The sequence below is a fragment of the Lynx rufus genome, unplaced genomic scaffold, assembly GCF_022079265.1.
Source record: "Lynx rufus isolate CCGP_SWC_20201006 ecotype Redwood Valley unplaced genomic scaffold, mLynRuf1.p SCAF_11, whole genome shotgun sequence".
NCBI classification, from domain to species: Eukaryota; Metazoa; Chordata; class Mammalia; order Carnivora; family Felidae; genus Lynx; species Lynx rufus.
In genome coordinates this window covers 55436141-55449068 of record NW_025814825.1, presented here as the reverse complement: position 1 = coordinate 55449068, position 12928 = coordinate 55436141, and the positions used below count along the sequence as shown (strand labels likewise).

General features: G+C 57.6%; 1 protein-coding gene across 2 annotated transcripts; it reads right to left on the bottom strand.

Annotated features, from left to right (window-relative positions):
* Positions 1-5784: 5784 nt before the first annotated feature.
* On the bottom strand, positions 5785-11545 carry EMX2 (empty spiracles homeobox 2). Of its 2 annotated transcripts, XM_047072739.1 has the most exons (3): positions 11137-11545; positions 9010-9194; positions 5785-6769 (listed from the first exon to the last, which is right to left on the bottom strand). In XM_047072739.1, the coding sequence occupies exons 1-3, from the start codon at positions 11543-11545 to the stop codon at positions 6602-6604; spliced, it is 762 nt and encodes a 253-aa protein (XP_046928695.1). In that variant the 3' UTR covers positions 5785-6601. The 2 variants fall into 2 exon arrangements, with proteins under 2 accessions (XP_046928695.1, XP_046928696.1); XM_047072740.1 differs by lacking the exon at positions 9010-9194.
* Positions 11546-12928: the final 1383 nt, after the last annotated feature.

The following is a 12928-nucleotide window of genomic DNA, read 5'->3' as shown; positions in this document are numbered from 1 at the left end:
GGAAAGAAAGGAAGGGCTTGAGGCTGGGGGCCCTGGACCATTTTCCAAACGCGACTCCATCCCCACTCCAGGCACCTCCCGGGCCTTTCAGGTGCGTCTCCACGTCAGGCTTTTTGCTGGGAGAGGAGACCTTAACCCTGCTCTTTCTCTTGGACTCCTCCGGCCGTGTGCGGAGGGGCAGTAGGTTTGGGGTAGAGAAGGGGAATGTCCGGGAGGACGTGGACACTTGGGTAGGAGACGGGGAGCGAGAAGGTAAGGTTGGATTTGGAGAGAGAGCTAGAATTTGGAGGCTGGAGACTTGGACTTCCTCCCCCACCTGATCCCAGGAGAGTGGGGCAACTCCTACCCCCCTGCCTGGCCAAAATTTTCTCTCAACTCCCCACCCAGAGAAGCGGGGTGCTGGCCCCACACGAGTGCGCTGTTGGTGCCTGGGGAGGGAACCCAGAGTCCCTCTGCGGGAAGGGGCGAGAGCAGGGCGAAAGAACTCGAAGCCAGAAGAAAGGCGGGACCTGAGCCCAGTCCAGCCCCAAGGCCTGGGCCTGAGCTGGGAACTTGGGAGAGGCAGGAAGGCAGGCCTGAAACCCCGGGGGTGCGTGGGCTCGGTCTGCGGGCGGAGGTGAGGGCTAGGACCCGGCCGTGGGCCTCCGGCAAATCGGAGGATCCTCCCGGACTCTGGAAGACCAACAACCTCCGCCGAGCGTCCTTGCACGTGGGCCTGAGCTTTGGCGCGCTCTGGCGCCCCCTCGGAGGAGTGCGACGCTCCTTGCCCTATCCGGAACCCAGTCCGGGGCGCCGAGCACCCCTACTTTCGGCCCCCGGGGCCCTCCCAAGCCCCCTTCCCACTCCCGCTGGGCAATAGGCACTAATGAACAAAAGGCCAATTAGACGCAGGGGCGCGGCTGATGAATGGACCTTTCGCTTTCAAGCGTGGCACCGACTCGGGTTTCCCGTACGGGGTCGCGCCGGGAGAAGCCGCCTCCCCGAGCGGGGTCACGGCTGGGGTCAGCGGGTTCTCAAAACTCCCACTTCCCCCTCGCCGCGGCTTTGGTTGGGGGCGGTAAATCCGGCGGCCCGGCGATGGGCCTGTCTGCCGCCCCGCAACTCGGCCTCGGGGCACCCCGACCTCACAGGCCACTTCTCTCTCCGGCGCGGCCCGGGGCTGCCCAGGGGCGGCACCCACTCTAAGGCTGATTGCCGGAATGATAAAGGCCGGCCTAGAGAAATGCGCAGTTACCAAAAACGGCTGTTGTTTACCAAACTCCCGATCGATCGATCGAGCGGTCGCGCTGCAGCAGCCATCCGGGGAACCCAAGCTTGTCGCCGGCCGCACACACGCCTGCTCCCCGAGACAGACAGCTGCTGTCCCGGTTCCGGGCACGGCCGCCAGCACGCGGGGACCTCCACCCACACCCAGAGCCGCGTTCCCGCGGGTCACACACGCCCCGGGGCCCTTCCCGTCGCAGGGGATGCACAGCTACAGCCGGACTCCCAGATACACAATCCGCGGGAGACTCTGGCACGCGGACTCCGCACTCCAACTGCATTTGTGCACCTCGGTGGCCGCTGCAGCCACGCAGCTGCGCGGTCCTCCCCTAACTCAGTGTAATCTAGACGCACAAGGAAAGCTGGACCCCTTGACACGCGCACACCGTCCACACAAGCAGCACTGGCCTCTTCGGCCTCGAACACGCAGTTAGCACAGTTAGCACCCACAGGTCCGGACTCAAGTCCTGGCTCAGACGCGCAATGGTATCTCCGCACAAACACAAGTGTTTCGCAGACCTCACTGTTACGCTCAACCTGTGACAAACACGCAGCCACGGGGCTCTCGCTGTAACGACATCCACCCGCTTATTCCGACTTAAAACTGCCCACAGGCGGGCAGCCCCGACCCAGAGGTCCCCACCGCGGAGCGGGCCCGGGGGCCGAGCCGCCAGAGTCCCTCCCCAATCAGCCTGCGAGTCCGAGACTTTGTTCCCTGCGACTCCGAGGCGGGGACGGGGAGGAGCCGAGGTTTCCAGGGCCGCGCGCAGGCCCGAGCCCCCTTTCTGCCAGGCCCACTTGGCGTGGCCGCCCGCCTGTCACAATCCGCCCCTAGCACAAAAGTGGCCCGGCAGGTTCCGGGCCGCCGCCAACGCTCCCGCTCCGGCTCGGCTCGGCTGCCAGGAGCAGAGTCGGAGGGGAGTTGGGGGCACCGGACACCCAAAACGAAAGCCAGACAGGGGTAACCGTCCCGGAAGTCCAAGGCTGCTCCCACCCCGGGAGTTTCTGGCGTCTTAAAAAGCCACCGCCCACCCCCTCCTGACGCGGGCCTGCGGAGCGGACCCTTGGCTGCGCAGAGGAAGAGGACCCCTAGCAAGAAAGGCACACGGAGCCCACGTGTCCCTGGCAGGCGAACGTAGCTGGGGCACAAATGCATTGTACACTGCGCTTGACTTTCTCAGGGGAAGGCAACTGAGAACGCACCCCAAATCCACTTGGCACACAGGGGTACACGCAGGGAAGGCCCACGAGCCATCAGCAAGGGAGCAGGACGTGGATCAAATGTAACCGGCATCCCCGTTCGGGGCAACGGGCGGGACACTAGGCACACCATGCGTGCAGTTCGCCATGTGCAGGGAAGAGCGCGGAACCTTCCCCCCGATGCCCAGAGAGCCCCGCCAGGGGCATCGAGGTCTGGCACCCGTATACTACGTGGGAGGACGCAGACCTGGGGCACATGGCTCCCACGTACCCCTACCCAAAGGGCTCCATCCAGCCCAGCATGCGCTCACTGCGAGGGGGACGCAGCCTCAAGGCACACGCGCCCCGCACCCTGCCCCGCGCCCCGCGCCCAGATAGTCATCGTGGGATGGCATCTCGCAAATATTTATATTCCTCAACGCCACGGCAGCCCGCGTCCACATTAGACGCTCTAATCCTGCCACTTTAAATAGATGAATTAATAAAGCAAACGAGCGGCTAATAAGCTGACTGTCCTGCCTTTTTGAGGCGGGGGAAGGACTCGAAAGTGCGCCAAATTTGTTTGCAGTGGATCAAGGCGAGCCGCCTCTGCTTCACTTTCTTTATCTTAATTCCGACTTGAAAAGATATAATTATCTAGTTTGAACAGAGCTGCTATCAAATCCTTCTTTGGGCCGGGAAGGGGGGCGTTGGAGTGGATTGCGGCTCTCTGAGCCGCTCGGTGCAGCCGGAGATAGCGCGTAATGAAGATATGGAGGCCCGAGATACAAAGGGCATTAACCTCATTAGCATGAAACCTTTTCTTCTTACCATTGTGGGACCCTTTCAGCCGCCTAATCCCCCCTATTTTCAAAGCTTGGTTTGTAATAAAGCTTTTAGGTTTTTTTTTTTCAAAGCTAATAGTATTCTCTGATGATTTTATTGCTGTTACACTACATAGGACGTTTACCAAAAAAAAAAAAAAAATCTTTGCCACTCTTTCCCTTTTCTTGTACTTAAAAAAAGTAGATGGTTTCTGCAGAAATAAGCCTTTTATTAAGATGGGGGGGATTTTTTTTTTTTTTTCTGCAAAGGCCAGTCAGAATTTTAGCATGTGCTCCATGTTTGAGGCATTCTGGGTTTGGGGAAATGTGTGGAAAGGAGAAGGTAACTTGTTTAAGAAAAGGGGGTGGGGTGGGGTAGCAGTGACTGCCAGGCACGAGGGACGGGACAGCCATCGGACAGGGAGGTCTCCCTGTTAAAGCAGCTGGAAACCCAACTTGAGTTTCCAGGATACCTAGGGCAGCACCTGTCCCTTTGAGAAGCAAGCCTGGGTCTCTCCGAACAGCTCGCCTCACCCTGGCATGCTCCTGCGGCCAAACGTTCCCCACAATACACACACCTTCCCAGGGCAGTCTGCATGAAAATGTACCATGGACAGCCAGGGTGCTCCAGAGGAACAGAGATGGAGACAAAAAGGAGGGACGGGGCAGAGATAAAGAAAGAGAGCGAGAGAAACCAAGAATGAATTCTACTTTAGAAGAGAGGAGGGGAGGAAAAAAAAGAAAAATTTCCATAGTGCCCTATAGTCCCCACACGTGCATGGAATGTCTAATCTTAACTTTTCAAGGCAGGATGTTAACAAAGCTTGTATTTTTGCCCTGCATTGTAACTTGGCCTTATCACAGTGTAAAGGGTGGGGAGATTGTCCTAAATTATGTCCAGGCAGCCCCCCTGGATCCGTGGATTAAGAGATTAAAGGAGACCACTGGGCAAGGCCTCCTCTTTCCCCTTCATATTCCTGGTATGATAATTGCTTAAACTGATTTGCACTTTCACAAAAGCTCGCAGGACGCTTTGTAGCTCGAACAGAACAGACGAGGTTTCTCTATCAATGGAAATAAAACTGATTAATGCAGCCTATCAGGATAAGAAGCAAATGAAGCATGCAAAAACAACCTCGTACCCCCAGAAGGGGGAAGGAGGAGGGGAAAAAAAAAAAGCTAAGTTTCCTCCAAGACTGGTTACAACTTTTTCTTTAATGTTAAAATTAAGAGTTGAAGGTTTCTCAGAATGCTTGCCTTATAAGGCTGCTGAGGCCCTTGGGCTTGCCTCATCACCTTCAGCAGACTGGGGCCAGAGAGATGAAGGAAGGAAGGAAGGAAGGAAGGAAGGAAGGAAGGAAGGAAGGAAGGGGAGAAGGAAGGAAGGGAAGAAGAAAGGGTGGGAAGAAGGAAGGGAAGAAGAAAAAGAGAAGGAAAGGAAGGCGAGAGGAAGGGAAAGAGGGAAGGAAAGGGAACGGAGGGGAGGGGAGGGGAAGGGAAGGGAAGGGAAGGGAAGGGAAGGGAAGGGAAGGGAAGGAAGGAAGGAAGGAAAAGACTGATGGGATGGAGGAGCTTGCACTTTGGGGTTTGAAGTCAGAAGCACAATTTAGAAAGAAGTCCCAGATTGTGATTCTGCTAAGTGTTTCCTCCAATCCTAGGGGAATATTCTTCAATGCATAACTATATATCCCAGGTTGTTTTTTTTTTTTTTTATCTAGAAAATTAAGAGAGGTAAGCATTTTTAACCTGAAATTCAAACTGATCTCCCTCAGTGAGCCTTGTAATGGGCAAAGGTCTGGTTGGAAAACTTTTCTCCCATCCCTTTTCTGAAGGACTTAAGTTTTCCTAATCCTCTCCCTTCTCCACCCTCATCTGTCTTTAAAATGCCCAAGAATCCATCAGTCTGGCCCTTTTGTGGGTGAGGAGCCTGGGTTTCTTGAGCCTCGCTGGGGAAGGACCACACTCAAATTATAGATACTTAAAAAAAAAAAAACTCACTTCAATTTCTCAAAACGACTACTCTGAGGGCATATTGATAAATCTTTATTGACAAAATATTGACATTGACATACTTCTTGGAAGTATATAGTGTGTTAGAATTCTAACAAATTAACACAAAACACAAAAATATTTACATTCTGGTATAGAAGACATTAAGGAAGCATTTGTCACTCTCTTTAGTAAGTCTATGATCTTGGAATAGAAACTCAGTGCTTGAAAACTTGCTGCCATGTCCTTGGCCACACTTAACATCATCCCGCTAACTACAGTCCTTCAGTTTTTGCCACAGATAGATTTAAAGTTTGGAATGGCCTTTACAGCGAATGGTTGAATTTGGCCAATCTCTCCAACCACCAAAAGGAGTTTACTTCGTGGTTTTAAGCCTTCGGGATGTTAGGAAAGGGAATGTTCAAGAAATAGAATTAATTTAGGGTTTTTCTTTCCCAGCACAAGTCCTGACTCCTCTCGTGGGCACCCTCCCCCGCCACCCCCAGCCCCCCATCCTGCTCCCCATTTCTCTGTAAGAGGACCCCTATCGCTGAGCCTACTTCATGTACCTTTCACAATCACTTTGACGTCAGAAGGTATAAAAAAGTGTTTACAGACTGCACATTCTTAGAAAAAAAATCAAAATGAAAAGCACACAGAACCTGTCTTTAAAAGGAAAAGAAAATTACAATTCATTTTCTGTCTTTAGATACCATTCACCCAACAACTGCTACATGCAATTCAAGTTTTTGAACAGGTGTGGGATGGGGCTGGATATGGAATTTCGATTGTTATTATTACTAATTATTTTTAAAGATTGTGGGGGGGGGGGGGGACTCTGTGAAGTGCAAAATAAAAAGTCCTGTGCTTGGTTGGGGTTTTCTTTCACCATCATTATTATCATTATTTAAAAAAAAAAAACAAATCAGGACTGTGATAAACGGAATACCTGCCAATCATCTTCTCTCGCTGGTTTGGCGTTTGACTGACAGCTTCCCTTGTTCAGAGCGCCTTGGGCTTTGCCACTTTTGGATCTCTCTCTCTTTCTCTCCCTCTCTCTCTCTCTCTCTCTCTCTTTCTCTCACTCAGCTGCCTCTTTAGACAAGGGTTGCATGTTGATCAAGAAGCCTCCGTCCTCTGCCATATCCGCGCAGCCTGGGATCAGGACCCCTGCGCCCTCGCTGCTCAAAGTCTGCGATGCACCGAAGATCTCTCTGACTCCCTCTTCCTTTTTTCGGTGAATGTGTGTGTGCGGTTTGTTTTTGTTTTGTAGGTTTGTTTTTTTCTTCTACCCCTCCTCTCCCTGTCTCTGTTTTGCTCCGTGTTGTCCGTTTCGGTTTGTGTTTTTAATCATCTGAGGTCACGTCTATTTCCTCGGGACTCGCCTGCTTGGTGGCGATTCTCCACCGGTTAATATGGTGCGTCCCTTTTTTCTTTTGTTGGGAATCTGAGCCTTCTTCCTCCAGCTTCTGTCTTTTGAATTTCGTCCTTCGGTTCTGAAACCATACTTTTACCTGTGGGTGAGATGCAGATTGGGGCGCGTTAGTTCCTCCACAGCGCCCTCCTACCTCTTCCTCCTCCGAGTGGGACTGCGGAAGTCCTGTCCCCCAGCTGCTCTCCAAAGGGCGGGCCTCCCCAAGGCCTCCCTTCTGGGAGCCGAGCTTCTGGTGCTGGCAGATAGGAAGCCTGGATCCCTACTCTTCTGGGCCCTGGCAGGGAGCTTCCCTCAGGCCAGGCGGCCCAAGGTGCAGTGCCCCCCGCTCGCCTGGCCCTGAATGGCACACCCACATCCTGCTGAGAGCAGAAGCCTTGCAAAGCATGGGAAACCCCTACACCAATAATAAGTGAGGAAAAATAAAAAGAGACAGGTCCCTAACTCCCTCCACCTAGCCAGGGCAGGGAAGGCCTCCTTCCAGGCTGCAGCAGCTTTCTTGTACAAGACCCAGTGTGCTTTGTATTTTGTCTGTTTGGGCAGCATTGCCTAAATATAGCACCTCCTCTGAAAGGCCCGGGCCCTGGGTAGGCGGTCAGGATTGACCTGAGCTTCTCTTCCTTGCCCAGGACACTTGCAGGTGAGCAGAAGTTGGGGGCGGGGGTGGGGTGGGGTGGTGGTGGTTAGTGCTGGAAGAGGCCAGGGGGGATGGTGGGTGGGAGGCAGAGGCCTGGGGACCAACCCAGCTGTACCTTTCCAGCTAGGAAAAGAGACTCAAAAGTGAAAGCTTCTGAAAGACCTTGGGATAAAGAGGAAGTAAGAGAGAAACTGAGAAAGAGGAGACAAGAGACGGAGTGCCCTCTCTTCCTTTACCCTGACCAGCCCCAAGACCCACCAGGCCCAAGTTTCCAGCCTTGGTCACATCACTTCCCACCAGAGTGGGGCTGGCGGCCTCATCTCCCCAGAGCAGCTGTTAGATGTCCTGGGGGAGGGGGGGTAGCGCTGATGTGGGACTGGGCAGCAACCCCATCAACCCCTGGGGGCGCTGGGCAGTGGGTCCCCACTCAGCCACCAGACCAGACAGTGACACTGTCCCAGCTTCCCAGCAGGGCGGTACCACGAGGGGAAATGGTGGCGACAGCACCTCCCTTGCCCCCGGGGCCTGTCCCATCCGGAAAGCAGCAACCCAGGCCCCAGAAGCCCACTCCGCTCCCTCCCTTGAGAAGGCCGGCCCAGGTCCCGGCTTGCTCTCCCCAATGCCCAGTCCCCCAAAGTGCCCCATGAAAAAGCCGAGCTGGAACAAGGCTGAGTTTAATTTGCTTTGAGTTTGCTAATTGAGGGGAGGACGGTTCATTTCTCCCCGGCGCTCGCCCAAGGCGCGCGTCGGTGCGCTCGGGGCTTGACACGCACACAAAGAGCCCAGGCAGCGTGGGCAGCGAGGCGGACAAAGACCACCGCGGCCTCGGCTCTCCAGGAGAAATCAGCCGGGCCGCGCCTTGTGCCGGGCCCCGCACCAACCCGCGAGGCCCTCCTCGGTTTTGTCCAGGGGGACGTTTTAAAACAAAAGCCTCGACCCCTTTGCGCCTCCCAGGAAAAGTGTTACAACTTAATCTGCCCGAAAACGTTACTGTTTGCCGGGAACTTTGACCCCGCCCTGGGGCTCCACCTACAGTAGCGATTACTGTAGCCCTAAGCCCCCTCCCCGACCCCAGCAGGCCGAGCCAGGCCCGCCTCCTGGCCCTGTGGCGCCGCAGGGCTAGGTCCCCGGAGGCAACCCTTCTCTGCAGCCTTCCAGCTCAGTTCCGCTCATTTAAGGATGTCTAGCCTCCACCTCTCGGTTCTCCGATCCCCTGGAGGAGAGGAACAGGAGCCCTCGGTGTGAACCTTGGGTCTGCAGTGGCACAGAACTCGCCCTTAACCCACTCCCGAGACCTCTCCAGACTTCAGCCCCTTGCGGGAGGGTCTCCTCCCCTTCACCCTTCTGCATTCTCCTTCTTCCTGGACCCAGCCGGGTCCCCAGATTCTAACAGAAAGTCTCACCAAGAGTGCACAGGTGTCTTAGCCAGGAGCTGTAAGTCGTGCAGAGCCAGACAGAAGGAGCTATTCAGCCCGTCTGTCCAGAGACTGGGGTGGGTCCACTCTTAAGAGTCCCTTGCTGGAGCCCAGGGAAGCCAGGCACCTCAAAACTTACACATTCTGAACCAAACGTGGAACCAGCTCCCGGGTTCTTTGCCAAAGGCCCTCCCCGAGCTCCGCACTTGTGGCCTAGCTGCGTGGGGCCAGGGATGCGGGCTGGGGTCGCCGGGCGCGCGCCTCGCTCACCTGAGTTTCCGTGAGGCTGAGGCTGTGCGCCAGCTGCTTCCTCTCGGCGCCCACCACGTAGTGGTTCTTCTCGAAGGCGTGTTCCAGCCTCAGAAGCTGGGACGGGGAAAAGGCGGTTCGGATCCGCTTCGGCTTGCGGGCTAGCGCGTTGTGCAAAAGGAAGCTCTCCGGGCTTGTGTCGTTCCCTGCCGGGGACAGAGCAGAAGTCCCGTTAGAGAGGACGGTCCTGGCCGGGGCCGCGCGCTTCTCCCGAGCCGGGCTGGCGGCGCACGGCGCTCATGGCCTTCACGCAGCCGGTGCGGCTCGGCCCCTGGACACCCCGGGCCCTCCGGAGGCGCGCGAAGAGGACGCCGGCCCAGCCGCCGGGCCCGGAACACCAGGGCTGTACCTACGCGGCCCCCACCCGGCAGCTGCCCCGGCGGGACAAGTCCCCAGGCTCCTGACCCCGGCGGGCTTCGCAGCCGCCCTGGCGCCACGGGCCTCACCACCTCCGCGCCCCGCGCCGGGGGCAGAGGAGCGGCAGCAGAGCCAGTCCCGGGGATTGGCGCCCAAGACCCAGAGAAACTTTCTCTTCTTTCTAACCTCGGGGAATGTTAACCCCGGAGTGGAGAGGCGGTGGGCCGCTAGCCAGAGTTTTCTCGGGACTTCATGTAAATTATCTAAGTCTCTTCCCCTCCGGGGACGTACAGAGGACCGGCCGGGACCGAAATTTCGCCGGCGGGTGTGGCGGGTTTCCGCAGTCACTGCCTCCCAAGGACGCGGCTTCCGCACTGCCCCGCTCCGGAGAACTAGCAGACGCGAGCGAAGGGATCGAAACCCAGGGGTTGCCGAGCTGCGGGCGTCCTATGGGACGGTGCGGGGTCCCAGAAAATCCCGGCCACTTCGGGCCTGGTGGGGACACCCAGAGCGTAGCTGGCAGAGAATGAGGAAGGGAGCCCTAAACTTTGTGAGCAAAGACGGAGGAGTTTCGGGTTCACTCGTAAAGGTGGGAAATCGATTCACTCAAAACCCAAACAAAGAAAAACCGACAGTTTAGGAGAGAATGGGGGCAAATCGGGCCCCGGAATTAGGATGAAAGGTTGTTTTTGTTTTGTTTTGTTCTGTTCTTTATTGGGGGGGGGGGGGCAACCACCGGATCCTAGGCTCGGCAGGAACGCAAAGGGTTAATGAATGGACAAGCCGCCGAGTATTGATCGGCTGTCGGGGGAGGTAAGTCTTTTCCCCCCCGGCTCCGACCGCTAAACTAATTACTCGGCCTCTTTTCTGGAGTTTTAACTTTCCTCCTACCCCCGCCCAGAGGAAAAAAACAAACAAATAAAAAAAAAATAGCAAGAAAGGAAAACACCCAAACAGATCTTTTCATCCAGCCCGTCTCCCGATCCGGTTCGTTTCTTTTAAAAGAAAAACAAAATCACAAACAAAAACCAGACCGAACCTGCCTCCCCGCCGAGGACGCTCGGCGCCCCGTTTGAGCAGGTCTTGGCGAGAGTGCCGATCTACCGAGGTTACTATCCGCGCGGGTTCCAGGACCCTCCCCAGGCCTCCAAAAAAAAAAAAAAAGAAAGAAAAGAAAAGAAAAAACAAACCCCTTGCCTTTGCCCTGGGGGCGCGAGGGTCCCCTCGCCGCCCAAAGAGGGTCGGAAACTGAGAAGTCACGGGTCTAGGCTTGAAGGGGCAAGGAGTGGGCGGCGAGCTGGATCTTACGCAGTCGAAGGCGAACCTGGCGGCCCGGCCGTGGCCGTGCCCCTCGGAGCCAGGGCAGCAAGGGCATCGCGGGGGAGACGGAGAGCCTGGGTACCCCGCGGGCTCCGGGACTCTGAGGCGGCCGGCGCTCAGAGAAGGCAGTCCCAGCCTGGCTCGACCGGAGAGCCGCTCGGAGACAACGTCTCCGTGTACGTCCCTCTCGAAGGGGTCGAGCGGCCCCAGGCCGGCCCCCAAAGCGGCCGCAGCTTCGGAGACTGGGGACCAGCACCACGCCGGGCCCCTCGTCGCCCAGTTTCCGAGCGGGGCGCGCGGGCCGGCGAGCTGGGGGAACCTCCTCCCGGGCCTTGCCAAGCGGCCACCCGGCGCAGGCCGAGGGCAGTGCAGGACGCGCGGCGCGCTGCAGCCCCGCGACGTGGCACGTACCTTGGAAGCGGTGGCCCAGATATCGGTAGCGGTGGATGAGCCAGGGGTAGAAGGTGGACGGGTCCCGCTGCTGCGAGGCGAAGAGGGGGTGTGGCGAGTGCGAGGAGGGCAGGGGGTGGGCGGCCAGGGCGTGCGGCGGCGGCACCGGGTGCACGGGCACCGCGGGGTTGGGCGGGTGCGAGACCGCCTCGGCGAACACCAAGTCCGGGTTGGAGTAGACGCCCCTGCCGGCGGCGGCGGCGGCGGCGGCCGAGTGGAAGCCGTTGAGGAACGGGTTTATGGGGCTGGAGTTGGCGTAGCTGAGCGCCGCGGGACGGATGGGGTCCTCAGAGCGCGAAGCGGGCAGGGGACTGTCCTTGGCCACCAGCGACTCGATGGTGAAGCAGCGCTTGGGCGCCGGCTGGAACATGCTGCGCCGAGGAGCGAGCGCCCGAGGCTCCCGGCTCCCGGCGACCGCGGCACGCTGCCTCCGCCGCCCGCTGCCCGCGGCGAGGACGGACGAGAATTGGGGACTTGTTTGTTTGGGGTGGGGGTGGGGGGAGGAAAGGAAGAAAGAAAGGAAAGGAAAAGGAAAGGAGGGGGGAGGGGGAGGGAGAGGCAACGCCGAGGATCCCGAGAATCTTGCACCAAACGCGCCCAACCTGGAGAGAGGGGGAAAAAAATCCTTCCAGAAGAATTTGCAGGCGTGGATTGGGGTAATTTTTTTTCTTTTTTTTCTTTTTCTTTTTTTTTCTTTTTTTTTTTCTTTTTTTTTTTTTTTCTTTTTTTTTTTTTTTGGCGAGATGGCGTGGGGGGGATCGGAGTTAGAGGCAGGGAGGAGAGGGGGGGAAAGTTTCTCGGGGGAGGCAAAAAAAAAAAAAAGTTTTCTCTCCTCTGCAAAAGGCGGGCAGGGCGCCCTAAGTCCAAGGACAATCCATGGAAGTGTTCGCTTCTTCACAAGTTGTGCAAACGATTTGTTAGTTCATGAGCCTAATTAGTGCGGGGATCACATAAACAGCTTCCTCCGAAGCCTGGTAAATGGCTTGATGATTGGTCGCTATTACTCGCCCTGAGGTGGAAGGGGGGAGACTCTTTAAAGTGCGTCAGAGGGAGGCGAGCGCCTGGGAACCCGGAGGCCTGGATCCCGGCCGAGTGTGGAACGGAGTCGGCGCCGCGGCCTCGGCCGAACCTCCTGCGCCCGCCAGGCCGCCGGCCTCGCCGCGCCTTCGCCCCGCGCTCCCAGCTCACTCGCTCCCGCGGCGCCCGCTGCGGCTTCTCCTCCTCCTCCTTCGCCTCCTCCTCTTCCTCCGGCGTCTTCTCCTTCTCCTCCTCCTCCTCCTCCTCCTCCTCCTCTTCCTCCTTCTTCTCCTCCTCCTCTTCTTCCTCCTCCTCTTTCCCCACCTCCTCCCCCTCTGCCACCGCCTCCTCCTACACTACCACCACTCCCTCCGGGGCACCCCGGTCCCTGCAGAGTCCCCGGCCCGTGCCGCCTCTGCTGCGGCCCCCTGGATCCCGAGCTGGTGGGACAGACGGACGGACAGACACGCAGATGCCTGGCGCCTAGCTCTCGGCCGCCGCTGCCTCCCGTGGCCCCGCGTCGGGGAAGCGGGGATCGCCCCGGGAGCACCGCGAGGGTAAGCAGGCAGGGGTGGGTTCCGGGCGAAGGCTAACGGAGCTGTTCGGTTACACCAGTTCCCACCCCCAGCACAACTCCCGGCGGTTTCCCAGGTGAGAAAGGAGCCTGGGCTGGGGGGAGGGGGGGTGGTCTCCAACCACGCGTAGCAACGAGGTCTCAGGGTCGCGGTGCTCGCGA

What these genes read in the sequence shown, in the direction of transcription:
- EMX2 (XM_047072739.1), bottom strand. Translation starts at nt 11,545, where the DNA reads ATGTTCCAGCCGGCGCCCAAGCGCTGCTTCACCATCGAGTCGCTGGTG. An exon ending in TCTGGGCCACCGCTTCCAAG is followed by an intron (nt 9,195 to 11,136) that starts GTACGTGCCACG and finishes TGTCCCCGGCAG; the next exon opens with GGAACGACACAAGCCCGGAG. An exon ending in TCAGCCTCACGGAAACTCAG is followed by an intron (nt 6,770 to 9,009) that starts GTGAGCGAGGCG and finishes TCTCACCCACAG; the next exon opens with GTAAAAGTATGGTTTCAGAA.